A 15,441-nucleotide genomic window follows, 5' to 3' on the forward strand; every position below is an offset into this window, starting at 1 on the left:
TTTCTGCTATTTTGGTGCACTGAACATAACAGTTCAGTACAAGGCAGTTACTTTGCTATTAATTCTGCTGGAGAAGTCTCACAAAAGGTGCAGTGTTTCAGTTTCGAACACACTGCACAAAACAAATGGTTTAGTAAACCTAACAGAAGTGGTAGTTTTTTCATGACACAGAGTTGTTCTACTGTAGCTCTCAACTTGCGAGCAAGCCATCAATACAAGACATAAAACTGGCATGTACAGCACAATTCTGAATACAGCTGTCTGAATTGATGTACTACTGGTCAGGTTCTTCTTGGGACTCACTCTGGCTTGATCACGGGCCACAGGACTTGGATGCTTTAATGCTAGTTTAGCTGTGTATTAAAGGAAGGATTAGAACTTACCTAGTGTCAATTACAAGCAACAGCAAATTTACAAAATGGCTGGGTTTTAATGACCAGCAATCACATTTGTAAAAATAATTATTAAGTGATCAGGAAATTAATTTTGTTTCAGTCATTTTGCTGAGAGGCCGTTACTTGCCGTCTTCATCCAAACCAGAAAAAGCCCAAAATCTAAACTATGTTTGCAGGAAGTGTTCAAGTAACTAAGCACTCTCACATTTTTATTCCTCTTATTTTCTAATGTCAATGTAACTATTTATTTATTTATTTTTAGGGCACCTACTCAACTATTCAGGGAAATTCTCCTCTCTCCATGCTCTGTCTCTCTTTGTGAGAACACTTTTTAACTCTTTTTGTCTGGAAACCCACAGCACATTGCAGCATAAAGAGAGAAAAAAAAAAACAAACAACACTGTCAATCCTGCAGCTATGCTGAAAACTTGAAAGTCATGATGATTATGAAAAAAACCCAACAAAAAAGCCCCAGTTTCTCCGATTTTTCTTTTAAGTATTAAGACCTGCAGATATGGTCTCCATTAAGTAAAACTGACTGGTATTTTTTTCCTTTTAATTTTTCAACTTTCAGAGGTAAATTCTTTCTTCCTCAAAGCTAAATAAGTGCTCTTTTCCTCCTCTTAGCAAAGCTTTTATGTGAATTAGGAAAGAAAGAACTTCTCTGTTTTGTCACTTTTGCTACATAGCTTCAAAAACTACATACCACTCCAAAAAGGAATAAAAAAAGTCTTACCCATTGCTTGTTTCCCCATGGCACACTGGTAAGTGTTTCTTGGGGACTGGTTGTGGTGAGGATATGGAATCAGCCCAGCACAGACACCAAGAAGCGTGAAAGGCTCAATCTCCAAATGCGTTGTATCTCTTAAAAGAAAGAGAGTACCAAATTATAGCAGCCCTGTGAACAAACATCTTAACTAGAATTTATTTAATTCAGTAGTATCTCATAATACTTCAATTCAATTCTGTTCAGAAAAACGTAAGTCAGTAGGACCTCAAAATATGGATTCACTATGGGATTTTTATTTTTCACAAAAAAACAAACACAACCTTCTTTTGGCTTTAAGTGTTTCCACATGAAAATAAATGAAGGAGAAATAAGGAGGGTTTATGAATTTCCATCATGGAGGAAAAGCCTCCAGATAATGACAACCTGAGGGAGCTCAGACAATAAAACATCAGTTTATACAGTAAGACCTAAAATGCCTTAAGGAATGTCTTCTCATGTAAAGAGAGTGCTCTGCATCAAATTACCAATCTCAGAGATCTAGAAATCCACTGGGGAGGTGGAGGAAGGAAGAGCACAACAGATTCCAGTATTGAAAAAAAAAAAAAAGTGTAGTTTTAGTTTTCCAAGGTCCATTATATAATATCAGTTAGAGGGAAAACATCTGTGTCCAAACCAGATCCAGTGCCATGGGTGATATGGCATAATAAAACACTGTTTGAAAAGCTCTGCAAACATTTTGGAAGTGATTATGTTGTTAAACGGCAGTACTGATGAGAAGTAAAAAGACGGGGACAAGGAGTAAAGACTGAGAGATAACAAAATTTGTTCTACCTGGCATGAGCTTCAGAGGAGAAAGTCCATGCTCAATAAAGACAATTAAATCATAGCATGCGTTGGGATGCAAGTGGAGTGACTAATAACTAAGGATGGAGTGTACAATAAAGCTTGGCTGGAGCAGATCTGCTTTTTAAATCAAGATAAGTAACTAGGAAATGGGGAATTTTGAAATAAAGATAATTATAACTAAACCTATCCAAAGCATCTCTTTCACAATGTTCTGGAGTTACTACACAGAGCCTGGGTTTAGGCATACATGGCTTCTCACAGACACCTAAACCCACTGCATTCTGAAAATCCCATCTTTAATGTTTGAATTCTCTTGGAAATCTTTTGGAAGACCTTTTAAAAATAATTAAACAAATTAATTTGATTACTAAACTTTAAGACCTTGCAAAGGAAATAACTGAAAAAATCTTCATTATGACAACACTCAAAAGATGGCAAAGCATCACAAGCTCAAAAAGGCTGAGGAATTACCCACAAGTACAGACAAACTGAAGAAAAGGACCAGCAGGAACTTAGATAAACAACGTATATACTACCGGAAAAAATGAAATCTGAAAACTGAAAAAAATCTGGAAACTCTGAGCACAAGACTAGTGAAATTATCTATCAGTCCCAGAAATCTTTATAAATCACAAATATGCTTGAGCAACCTAAAAATCACCTGCTGGCCAGAGGATAGCCACTATTTTTCTCCACTTGATAAAAAGCAGCTATGTTAATTGAAGCCTGTCTTAAGAAAATACGAATGATAGAATCCTAATTGCAGTCAAGCAATTGCAAAATGGTCTCAAGAGCCAGTAGCAAACTTAAAGCACAGACTGCTCCCCCATTCTGTAGAACTTCACAGAACTGCTGACACTTCGCAAACAATAAAACAAGAGGCTTAAGACTTACTGATAGTGAAGTTAGCAAATTTCTTCAGAAAGTACTAGTGCATGGAACTACATATACATTTTCAGATAGGCTATTCAACACAAGTATTTTTCCATTGAGGTCAATCCTATTTCAACCAAAGAAGATGCAACATACAGGGATCCTAGTATCTTATGAAGTATTTCACAGTGCTAATGAGAAACCTTCAAACTTTACAGAGCAGTTCAATTTCTGCAAGTCAAAATGCCACTGGCAGAAATGGGCCCAAGAAAGGAAGGCAACCTCACTGAGTTTGAAAATCAGAGTTACAAATGGGTAAGGAAGAAATCGAACACATTAAATAGAGTCAAATCCTCCAAAGAAAAACCCCCTAATTGGATTGGAAAGGTAAAGAGAGGATACTGTAGCTAAAAGAAGCCTACATTACAAAAGCAGGAATGTTAATGGGATACTTCACAATAGTGGATTGTATCAGTTGTATTACCAGAACAAGTTGTACCAACATGGTCGCACCATTTAAAATGCAAGATGATCAGCTGGGGGAAGGGGGTACACAAATCAACTATTCAGGATGTAGGGAATATCATTACTAAACACAAGGAGCAATGTGCTCATACGGTCCAAGCTCAGATACTTACGGCACTATTAGCTACAAGCATTGAAGCTAAACTCAAAACAAGTTGATGGACAACACAAGAATCTCCCAAACTTTTTGGCAGTTATGGTGGAGTCATTTCCTCACACTAGTCCACTGGAAGTTCACTGTCCTCTCCTATTTTTGGCTAAACAGTGATTTCATGTGATACGCTCCCATTAATCTTCCTAGCTGAGTCAGGCGTACTGTAACTTAAACTCTTCAGCTCTGGTGCTTTGTGGAAGTTACTCAATTTTGGCACAGATTACAGCAATTGTGTGTGCTCTTCTTTGCTCATGTATACAGAAGCCAGCCAAGAGCATGCAAGAGTAATTTCTTAAAGTGATAAAGTCTTAAAAAGCCTGGGCAGGAGCAACACAATTTAATTAGCAGAGTTAATGCATTTCATCTGGCAAAGGTTAAAGATAACTAAAGGTCTCATCCAGCTCCACTGAAATCAATGATGTATTTCTATTGGCTTCCATGAGTACTTGACCAGGACAGAACATTTAGAAAATGCATTTTCTGCATGAATCTACTAAGCAAACATGTCATGGAGATAACTTCTAACATCTTATATGCAGCCTTCACTTGACAGGATATTGTCAGAGAAATATTTAAAAAAGCAAAGAGATAGGAGGACTTAAAAATTTAAAAGAATCCTTTCTTTAATGTCACTCTTTAATCACAGTCACAAGACAGAGGAAAAAACCCAAAGCACCAGGTCCTTCATATATGTGGAAAACACAACAAATCTGGAAATCTTTCTAAATGAAAATCACATACCAGGAATGGGTTCAACGTATGTGGTAAAGAATACACAGAATGATACAGACATTTTTATCAGGGCCTATTATACATCCAAAAGTCAAAGGGGAGGTCTCATTCCAATACTTCAGACATTTAGTGTAAGCTGGTTGTCTAGGGTCCCTCTACAGCTATAAGAGATAAATTTTTCCAAATGACAATCATGACATGCTAAGATCATCATTTAACATGTGGAACCATTTGCCTTCTGGATTCCTATTCTATAAAATGACTTACAATGAGCAGCCCAACGATTAGGAAAAAAAAAAAAACATGCCATACCCAGAGAAACAAAGGATATACCTTTAAGTATTTCATATTTTTGACAGTTAGAAGCAGGAACAGATCTCCCAAAACCCAAAAGCTAAACCAATTTTTGTAACTATCCCATGGATAATTTAGGATGTGCGTAAACAGATTTCTTTCTTAAGCTTTCCTCTGGAGTTGTTTCAACCATTAGCAAGGGAGCAGTGTGTATGTGTGAAAACAGTAACATTATTATTAACATGCTTGCATTTCCGAGAGTCACCCTATAAAAGTTTTTCCTGTACCAGTGTTTAGTCTGAATGCATACTTACTTATTAATTGTATGTTCATATAGTGCAATGTTACAGTCATTTTCTTCATTCACATCCAAATATTCAACGAGGCCTTCGTGCAAGAAGTCTTCAAAATTCCTACAGTTAAATTAAAAAATTATAGTAGAAGTACTGTTTTTTCTTATATTTCTGCAAAAATAAAACTACATAATACATATATTGAAGGAATGTAATGTGTAGAAGTTAAACTAGAGAAATACTTTTACATTAAAAGTTCTGTTCATTTTACATATTTAAAGAAAACTGTATTTTTTTAAATTAATCCCCTTGCCCTATGCTTCACACAGTCTGACTGACCAATGTTACTTATTTGAATAACTAAATAAAATCTTCCTGTATGTACTCATCATCACCATAAATGCAGGCAAATATAAGGGTAATCTAGTACGTTTCTGTGATGGTTTTGCAAAATTTAGTTAAAGCTAAATTTAAACTCTTTTGTGTATGTGTGTTTTTTTAAACACCCAAACTAAGAATTTGCAAGGAGTTTCAAAACTAATTCTGAATGTGCCTAGTTTAGGGTGGTCAAGTTGATATTCCTTTGACGTGTTTGATTTTTCAATCAGGAGAAAGATGATACTGCCTCAGACTTTCCACTTGCAGAAAGATGAGGCTGTGAGATGTATTTATTCTGTATAATGACCAAATTTCATAGCAGTAACAAAATAAGATGACCAGACTTAATTTGACTTCAAACAGAAAACCTCCAATACACCTTTTATTAATTTATATACGAGAGTAGACTTTTCCTCTACATAGCTAACCCCGTGATTGTGAAATACTGCCTGACTGAAGTATTTCCACACAGTATTTGCTTAGTGAAGATGAATACGGTCTACTTGAATTGTGTACCTGTATCCCTGAGCCAGTTCTTCCATATGCTTGTTTGTAACTGCAGGTTTTTGCTTCTTGACAATTATGTAGGGTCTACAATTAAATAAAAAAAAATTAAAAAAAAAAAGATTTTCATAGCAAATACTTAGGCAGGTAACTTAATTTATACTTACAGCAAGAACCCTGCCTACTCACAACCTATTTTATAAACCACTTTTAAAATTTATCCACCTTTAACTGATATAGCCACATAAATACAATCAGTAATTATTCAGACCTTGGTTTGATACACAGATATCCTGACCTGACATATTGTCTATGAAGTACCCAAAAAGTGTACAAGAAAAATTAAGATTTCAATTTTGAGGAGGAAGCCTTCTTTTCCCCCCTCTAAATCTTTAAACTAACATTTTATAAGTTGTACCTACACATTTTGTTGATGGCTTTAAAAGATTTAAGATTTCCCAATCTACAAAGCTAAGAACAGCATCAAGTTATATGGATATTGCAGGGTCTTCATACAACACTAAGTGAACAGTTTGTGCTCAAGTGTCCACACGCAAGAATGTATTTTGCTGTTACTTACATGATGTAAAGTACAGACATTTACTATGGGGGACCTCAGATGAATCCATAAATTTCAACAGCACATGGATCTCTGAAGGCTTCCTTACCACAAGAAAACACTGACACAAAGGATGGCATGCAAGAATGAAACGCCAAGGGCTGTTGCTATTTGGACAAGTTGCTCTTATAAAGAGCAGCAAATAGCTACAAGATACTTGTGGAGTCCACTCTGAAGTCTAAATAACTGTTTGGAGACTAATGAGCACTTTTAAATGGTTAATAGGGGTATCTGAACAATTGCAGGGTGGGGGGTGCCACAAAGCAAACTTTGTAAACTCCTGGAAATCCACATGATTTCACTTGTCTTTATTTTACAAATTGGAAGTTTTGCTGCATCTCCAAACCTGCAGAATGTCTGATATTAGCCTTGACTGGAAAAGTGCTTTGTCTGCCACTGACTATGCCCCTACTCTGGATCTCTTGGCCAGGTATGATTAAGTGATGGTTTGTACATGCACTATGTTGGAGCGTCTAGCGTGCCTCAGACTGCATTCAACATGCTCTGAGATTCAATTAATGAATAAGGTGGAATGCCAACTGTAGTTGTGACTGCTGCTTCTTTAAAGTACGCACAAAATATGCGCACAGCTAGTCAATGCTAAAATATGCATGTATTTATTAATTCATTCTGCCTCTCCCAATCTCTGCTTTGTTCATCTTTTATGCCTTGTTCTTTAGGCTAATTGCTTGGGCCTGGAGATGTTTTACTTGTAAATAACCTAGCACAGTGCTGCCATAATCTGACTGGAGTTTCTAGCCTCTACTATAAATCATCCTGACTTTCTGCCTCAAAATATTGTCCTGTTCCACTCTTTCTCATTTTAACCACCCAATTCCTTTTTGCTTTCCTCTGTGACATTCAGGTACTCTTTTCGTCTAATAAAGAGCATAAGCATCTCAAGGCAGAGACCTTCCTTATGGGTTTATTGAATTCCCTACCTACTTAAGGGTAAGCAATGAAATAAATCAAAATTGTGAGACATAATTCTTGGTATTATAGCAAAGAGGAATACACACCTGAGGAAGTTTTGCACCAGAAGTAAAGGCCCTTGAATACAAAGAGTAGCTTCTCATTCTAAAATGTGATATCACACCCATGGGATAACAGGCAAGTGGCTGCTTGTTTCTCACTTCACAGAAAGTAAAACACCCCTCCAGGGACGGTGGACATTACTAGAGTTGCCAATCAGGTTGATTTTAATCCCCCCTCCCCCCCCCCTTTTTTTTTTTAGAAAGAAGATAGAAGAAACATTTTGTTTTTACTTTTGTTTACAGATAAAACAGATTTATTTGGGCTTTTTTTTTTTTTTTTTAAGTTGCTTGACTATATAGTATGTTTCTCAGATCTGTCTGGTTTGAATGAGGGCTATTTAAGGAGAAAAGAGATGCTCAAGTCCTACTGAACTTGCTTAAATCTGTACTCGTGGAAGTCTTAGCCCAGTGTATTTACCAGTGGATAAAACAGTGCTTATAGTAAGTTCACTAGTGAGATAATTCTGATGAGATGTTTACCTGCACAATCTCCCTCCATCAGAGGAAATGTAGACACATCTGTCAGAAAGATTTGTAGAGATGGAAACGAATTCATTGATATAACCCGCTCGACGCATTATCCGAAACGTTTTGACTAATTTCTGATGATCACGTATGACACCGAGGATGTTACCTATTCAGAAAGGGAATAAATTCATGGTGCATCCTTTGCATATCCAAAACTCTACTTACGAATTCTGATCACGTCTAGCATGCGTAGAAGTACTTCCTATTCTTGCAAATAATAGGAGTTGTCATAAAACTTCCCTTTTCTGACATGAATAAGAATTGGCTCGTTTTTTCTCTCAGTAAACATAAAAAAAAGTGTCAGAATTTCACAGGTCATCTGTTTGCCTCCAAATAGCTTCAGAAACCAAATGGTATGCTTCATCCAGCTTTCTTCAAATATGTTTCTGCTCAGGTGCGCATTCAGCAATTAATGTACAAGCAAACAACACTTCTGAAGCCTGCAATTTCACCTGTACTGAAATGGATCCAAGGTTTCCAAGAACAGACCAAGGAACTGTCCTGCTGCCTTGTCAGAAATTTTAGAAAGATCTGATATTTTTGATATACGTGATCACTCACAACAGCACCAGAATTCCTCCTTCAGGAACTTAGCTCAACAAGCTATTGCTATCTTAGCAGGACACTTTAGCATATACTTAAGTATTCTGATACACGATGAACAAACAAGAGAGTAAAATTCATTTAAAGAGTCACCTGACCAAAGTCATCTTAATATATAAAATAAAAATAAGTATGGTGTCATTTTAAACAAAACTTTAAAGGAGACAAAGCATGATAGTTTAGGGAGTTTATAAGACAATACAAAGGTCTTCATAGCTTAAAGGATTTGTACTTAACAGATTTTCTGCCCTCTTAGGTCACAAGTTTAAATTAGAACCAAGTCAGCCATCCACAAGCCTGAAATTTTTTATAGATTAAACCCACAAACTAGTAGATTGAACAGTAAATTGTTTTGCCTCACTTAGTACTAAATCATATACATTTGGGAACTTAACTATCTTGTTCCATACCACAGACTGAGCCTCTGAAGGAAGAGTCCAGTATTTCTGCTCTGCACTCCCTTTTGGACCATAAAACAAGACAGAAAAGGGTGCACGTGGTTTCACTGAATCTTATCTTTAACATACTGCTACAGGAAAGCAGAGCAAAGGAATGCAGTTTGGTCAAGTGTTGCTTTTATGTTACTGGGAAAAGAGAGGATTGAAGAACAACTGCTGTTTAATTCAGAGGTAAATGGAGAACTTATTCATGGTGACAGACATTAAATACTAGTCCCTGGAAGTGGATGCTGTTGACAAAAGGCTATTTTTAAATCACAGCCATAGTTTTAAAAATGTCAGTATTTTGAAATCTGGTATCATAGTACCTGTTGATTTAGAAACACTAAAAGATCAGTTGTAAAGGGAACATAAGCGTATAGATGCAAAGCACATACACCAAACCATCCCTTTAACCGAGAGGCCTGTTTTCCAAGGCCTAATTTTTTCTAAGCATTCACAAAGCAAATTTCCCTTTAAAAAGTAGTTTTAAAGAGAATAACATTGCTAAATGTTGCAAACAATTGATGTTTCCTTTCTGTTTTTAAAGGCACTTGCATGAATATATATAAAAATACATACAGATTACAGTAAAATTAAATACTTTCTGTGAATGAAGCTCTGAATTTGTAAATTTAAGTTAATACAAATTTAGCAGTGTTATTCTCTTTTAAAAGTACTTTATGAATGGCACCTCATTTGGTGAATGCCTGAAAAAACAAACAAATCTGTAACAGAATGTACATATTTTTGTGCCTATTTATGCAAGTGTGCTTAAAAACAGTACTGAAATTCAAAAAAGCGTCAATTTCCCAGCTACACACACCTGCAGTCAAAGTTCTGAGGACACAACTTCAGACAACTAAGTGCCATCATCTGGCCTGTCTACTCTGCCTAACCCTATCAAAATATTTACAGATGAAATGATCTACACGTGGAAAACGGCATCTGCGGTTGACTGTGCTCCAAAAATTGTTGGAGGGTTTCCGAAGCCTAACTCTCCATCAGCAACAGATCAGAGTCAGACTGCTGAAAAGTTACATACCATTAAGGAAAACAAGGAACACATTTGGATATGAAAGTTCTTCACCGCAGAGCAAGTTGACATCTTCAACTCCAAGATTACTGGCTAATTTAATAATTGGGCCATCTTCCATATCCGTAGTAATGTGAGTCATGAGGGCAAGGTTTTTAACCAAACCACAAGCCTAAAATAAAAAAATATATCTTTTGTCCATTTTATTCCAAGGTATTAATACTATACATATCTTTTCTTCCAAAACTGTACTTATGAACAACAACAAAAAAGTCAAAGTATAAAGTGAAAGAAAGGAAACAAATTAACTACACTGAAAATTAGGAGGGAAGAAAGGAAGAATTTTCTATATCATACTGAAATGTAATGTTTTAGCATTTACAAACTAATAAAAAAAGTATAGGTGATGAAGTTGTAGTTCTTAAGTTATCCAACCATGTATAACCCTATATTTCTCTCTTCAAAGCAACAGCTACTTAGAAGCATAATGCACATACAAAATCAGTCTATTTTTCAATTTTCCAGATATCCTGTATGTTCTAACACAAACTTTAACATTTTAAAATGAAAAATATCCAAGTATCTTATACAGTGCAATTTTATTTCAGCTGCTTAATGAGACTAGCTCATATTGACTACATATTTATGCCAGAAAGTTCAGAGTTCCCTCAGTACTTTCTATTCAGGAAAAAAAAAACAAACAAGAAAAAAAAAAAAAGACTCTCGGCATCAATCCTTTGGTTGAAATAGGTGGATTATGTCTTTAAAGTAAAACATACAAAGGTGTTTTTCTTCCTCAAGCTAAAGGCTAAAGCTGTTTCTATAATAATATATGTTTCTAGAAAAATTGCAGGTTGATGCTGCAACTTCAAAACAGAACATTTATTACAGAACAGAGGGATAAGAGTTTAGGACTCCTCTCTTTCTGCTCTTATCAAAAGAGAGCAAGTAGCTCTGCTGCAAAAATGGCAGGCCTCATGTCATTCTCATACAGCTAAATGATTTCTGAACAGTTTCCAGCCAGTCCACTCAGGCAGGAGAAAAAAGGCAATATAGTAAGGAGGACCAGGATGTAAACAGATGGGGTGTGAAAAGACCCACAAGTTGTGTTGTCAGGCTGAGGATAATTTATCTCTCTAGAAACCTCCTCATCAGAATTCTTCCTCTGATGGAGGATCACCTGCTTCGAAATAAACAGTGTCTCCATTCCTCAGGTCAAGAAATACTGAAAGAAAAACAGAAGTTCCTCACCTCTCCTTCAGGAGTGTCAGATGGGCAGAGCATCCCCCACTGAGATGGCTGCAGTGACCGAGGACCACTCACTTTCCTTGTCTTTTCAAACTGAGAAGAGATTCTAGTCATCATCCCCAGAGCAGATATATAAGACAAGCGGGACAATACTTGCGTCACGCCTTGGCGGTCCATTTTGAATCTCTTCAGAGACCAATTTCCCTGTAGAATAAAATGAACATTTAAAAAAAGTTACTGCAGTTTATCCCTATCTTGACACTACACATCTTTTTCAGTATCTAGACAGAATGATATGTGAGGAGCTTTGCACAGCAAATGTTGCCCATTTATATAAAACAACTTCCTAATTACCTGTCTGCATATAAATGACTAGTTATAACATACTAAGTATTAAAAAAAGTTGAAACAAAAGAACTGCTCTTTCAGATAAGAGGATACTTTTGCTATTATATATTCAATCACACAAAGATTCTTCATCATCTGTCCCTCACAGGTAAATCAATACTCAAATTCAGCCAAATTAAATTATTTTCTGTTCTCCCTTCATAGATTTTTTCAAGTATTTAAAAACAAGGTATTTTGAGTGAAATACACTTTTACATTAGATCCCACAAACTTTCAGTTCTGCCTTTTGTGTGATTTGTTATTTTTGTAGGAGAAACAGGCATTTATGCTGGAGAATTCTGACAGCAAAGTCGTCTGTACTTTCTTGAAGCCTTCTGTTTTTAGAATCCAGAGGAGAAAGACTCACTGATGTATCTTCTCACAGAATAAGAGTGTGGGGGGGGTTTAAGTCTATCCAACTTCTCTGGTAGGATTTCACCAAATATGAAATGCAAGATCCATGCATATGTCAGAGGTTTCATGTTTCAGGACTGTCACAGGCAGTATCACTTGTGGTTTTGATTAGGAGAACAGAGGAGTTCAGAGAATGTTCCAGGACACAATTATGTTTCCATGCCAAGCAGATTTAATAATCTCTACTGTAAGATCTTGAAATTTGGTGCTACAATTTTTGACTTCATGACATCTACTCCATAGACAGTTCCCAGCACCTGAGTCAGAGGATACAGCAAGTTTCTGTCCCAATTACTACTATTTACCCCAGTCACCATGTTACTGGTCAGTTCAAAGGCAATGAAGATCTCAAAGGTAATGCTTTCCCAAGGACTGCCTTCTGCTAATTCCTGTAGCCTTTTTGATAAACTCAGCTCACTAATGCTAACAAATAACTTGAAGCTCGCTTGCTGTACTACCCTGAAATCCTTTTAGAGGGTGATTTGCTTGGCTTCTTTATTTATACATTAACAGCACAATCACAATGAACAGCAAGAAACCACCACCCATCCAAATGATTTTGCTATTTGCTTCCACTGGAGACACTATCAAATAGTCTGCAGAACTTCCTTTTTTTCCTTGTTACAGAAAGTGGGAAGACATAATGCCCAACGATCAGTCAGTAAAAAGAAAGCTGTCCACTTGCTCAACCTTCCCGGGAAGGGTTCACTCATTGACCATTTCATTCTTTAGGGACTGGGAGTTATCAGAATATAAGTGGAAGGATACAATAAATGAGTAGTTTTTCCTCACGCTAGAAATGATCGCATCTGTAGTCTAAACTAGCATGTGGTTTCTTCTTCACCACTGAAAAGACTGTGAAATCTGAAAGACTGGAAAAAAATGGGAGGTAAAAATGCTGCTTGAATAAATAATATGAAAAATTCTTTGTGCTTTGGAAATAACTCCTTCAAAAGTTGTCCAAACAACCAAAATGGGGCCCAGGCTGTTGTGAGACCATCCCCAGTGGAGAACCTCCTACTGAAAACTCCTATGAACTGAAAGTTGCTCCCTCAGTGGCATCAGATGATTCTGCAGATGCTGAAATGTCTATTAGGCCTGTGGCATTACTGCCTGACCCACCCTCTCTTCTGGTATTTTCCAGGGTAAAAAGAAGACCTATAGCAAATACCACTGAACACCACTGTACATTTGATGCAGTAGTGCTACGAATTCTTTTGCATGCTACTGGTGTAATTATGAATCCACTGAGTTATTTCATTCTCTTTGAGACTATCATTGAAGCATTCTGGTGAGATTGGAGATTGTCGTTTCCAAGAATGATTTTTATGGTATTTGCTTAATCTCTTGAATAGTAGGCACTGGGCATTGTTCCTGAGAAATTATTTTCAATGCTTAAGAGCAGATGGTGTTTAACTGCTTATGTGGCAGTAAAAAAAAGTCCAAAGATAGTGGAAGAAGGAAGACTTTACAATATGTACTGAATAGTTTGCAGATTTATCTCTGTCAGTCCAAATGGAAAAACTGGCACCGGCTAGAAGAAAGCACTAGCATTTAGAGAAACAAATCTGTCAATTGTTTTGGTTACGTGCACTGTAGAGATTTAACTACATTTGGGGCACTCATAAAATTAAATAGTGATAAGCTTTAACACTGGGATTTGTAAGTAACAGACTGTTGCTGGTTTTGGATGCAATTTGTGGAGTTAATTTTGTTTACAAGAACTGAAGAAAAACCTCAGTTTCATGCTAGGCAGAAAAGCCCTCTCAAGAGTTCCAAAGATTAAAAATTAAGTTGCACAATTTTTACCAGCTACTAAAATACTTAAGACTAATCTAATTTCTTAAAAAATCATGGATTTCAAAGTAATTTACAAGCTAGTAGCTCGATTTCAGGAACCATCTCACAAATTGCTCTTGCAGATGTGTGAGGTAAGAGACAAAGTTGTACAAATTAGACAAATTAGTTGTACAAATTAGACAAATTAGTAATTGTACTTTTGCTCTTTTCCACTGGCACGAATGAAAAAATCCGTTCTAGTAGAAGGCAGACACAGGCTAAAATCTAGCCAAGAAAAATATTTAAAGGTTTAATTGTGGGGAGTTTTTGCAATAATTCGGCATGTAGCAGTTTTCCCTGTTAAATAGTTCAGTATCATTAGCAGAGAACTACTAATTTCTATGCTGCAAATTTGCTCATACTAGCAACTTCATATGAATAAAAAGGCACTGCCCTCAAAGAGCTCAAAATTCAGCTTTACTTTTTTTTTTTTGGCTACCTTCCCCCCCGCTTCACAGTTGTCTTCTGTTCATGATGTTTTCCTGCTGTTTTTCAACGACCTTTTGGACATACGATGTAACCTGACCCTAGCTAAATCCAGATAATAAAAAATAACATGAACTACATAGTCAAGTAGAACGTAGAAGACATCAAGTTGGATAAATACAAACATTATAGCTATTTTAAATGTGTTTGTTTCTACTATTCCTTCACAAACACTAAAACATCACTTTGAAATAAATGGTGAAACAAAAAGGGGTTTGATGATTAATGATTCTTCAGTGAATTTCAAAAGCCCTGCCCATGACAGAGTTTTGCAATTTTAATCTATAAAGAATGTTAAATAGATTTGCTTTTACGACCAAAGATAGTAGCATCATCAAAACATAATTTACACATTTCCATCATTCACTACGGTGGAAAAACTTTACATACTAGGATGAAAACAAAAATACTTACTGTGGAGATGGCATTGACCATGCCATTGGTGATTTGGTCTTGACGCATATGCTTCACTACATCAAACTGAGCTGCACGTTGCTTGGGGATTACCTGGTCAGCAATCTTTTTCAGTTCAGAGTTAAATTTCTTGAACAAATCTTCAAATAGAAGAGAAAGAAGCTGGAAATACAAAACAATTGGATTAAGAGAAAAATTATACTTGTCCAGGTCTGGGAAACGGGGGGGGGAACACATTTAATATTTCTACCTTTATACTTCTTGTCAGTTAAAAAATAGCCTCTCTGTTTCTCAAATGATACTTTTCTCACAAGTTCTTTGCCTTGTTAAATTGCAATATTAGATAAATTATCTCATAACAGAAGGCAAATTAAGTAGAAGAGTGGTCTAAGCCTATGCATTTATCCCTGTTTGGTTTGCTTTAATCCTTCCTTCACAATATCTTAGCATACCCGTCCATCTCTACACTATCCATTTACTAACTTTTTTCCCTGATCTGCTACACTAATTCAGTTGATCTACTTCTTCCGTCCTAAAGTCACAAACTCTTTTAAAGATTTAATACCCTAAATGTACAACCCTGAATTACACACAAGATTTGGAGGCAAGAGCAGCTTCTATTCTAATACTGGATGGAATAACTGCAGTAAAGCAGTAAGTGAAGAGTCACTT

General features: G+C 36.3%; 1 protein-coding gene across 1 annotated transcript in view; it reads right to left on the reverse strand.

Moving 5' to 3' along the window:
* Window positions 1-15,441, reverse strand: part of POLR3B (RNA polymerase III subunit B) — an 82,815-nt gene that overhangs the window by 37,404 nt on the left and 29,970 nt on the right. The window contains exons 13-19 of the mRNA XM_072870572.1: window positions 14,770-14,931; window positions 11,233-11,433; window positions 9,991-10,153; window positions 7,858-8,011; window positions 5,737-5,811; window positions 4,864-4,962; window positions 1,132-1,259 (exon numbers count right to left, since the gene is read on the reverse strand). Coding sequence (XP_072726673.1) covers window positions 1,132-1,259; window positions 4,864-4,962; window positions 5,737-5,811; window positions 7,858-8,011; window positions 9,991-10,153; window positions 11,233-11,433; window positions 14,770-14,931 — 982 coding nt within the window. The remainder of the gene's footprint in view (window positions 1-1,131; window positions 1,260-4,863; window positions 4,963-5,736; window positions 5,812-7,857; window positions 8,012-9,990; window positions 10,154-11,232; window positions 11,434-14,769; window positions 14,932-15,441) is intronic.

This window comes from Ciconia boyciana, chromosome 1 (genome assembly GCF_034638445.1).
Source record: "Ciconia boyciana chromosome 1, ASM3463844v1, whole genome shotgun sequence".
NCBI classification, from domain to species: Eukaryota; Metazoa; Chordata; class Aves; order Ciconiiformes; family Ciconiidae; genus Ciconia; species Ciconia boyciana.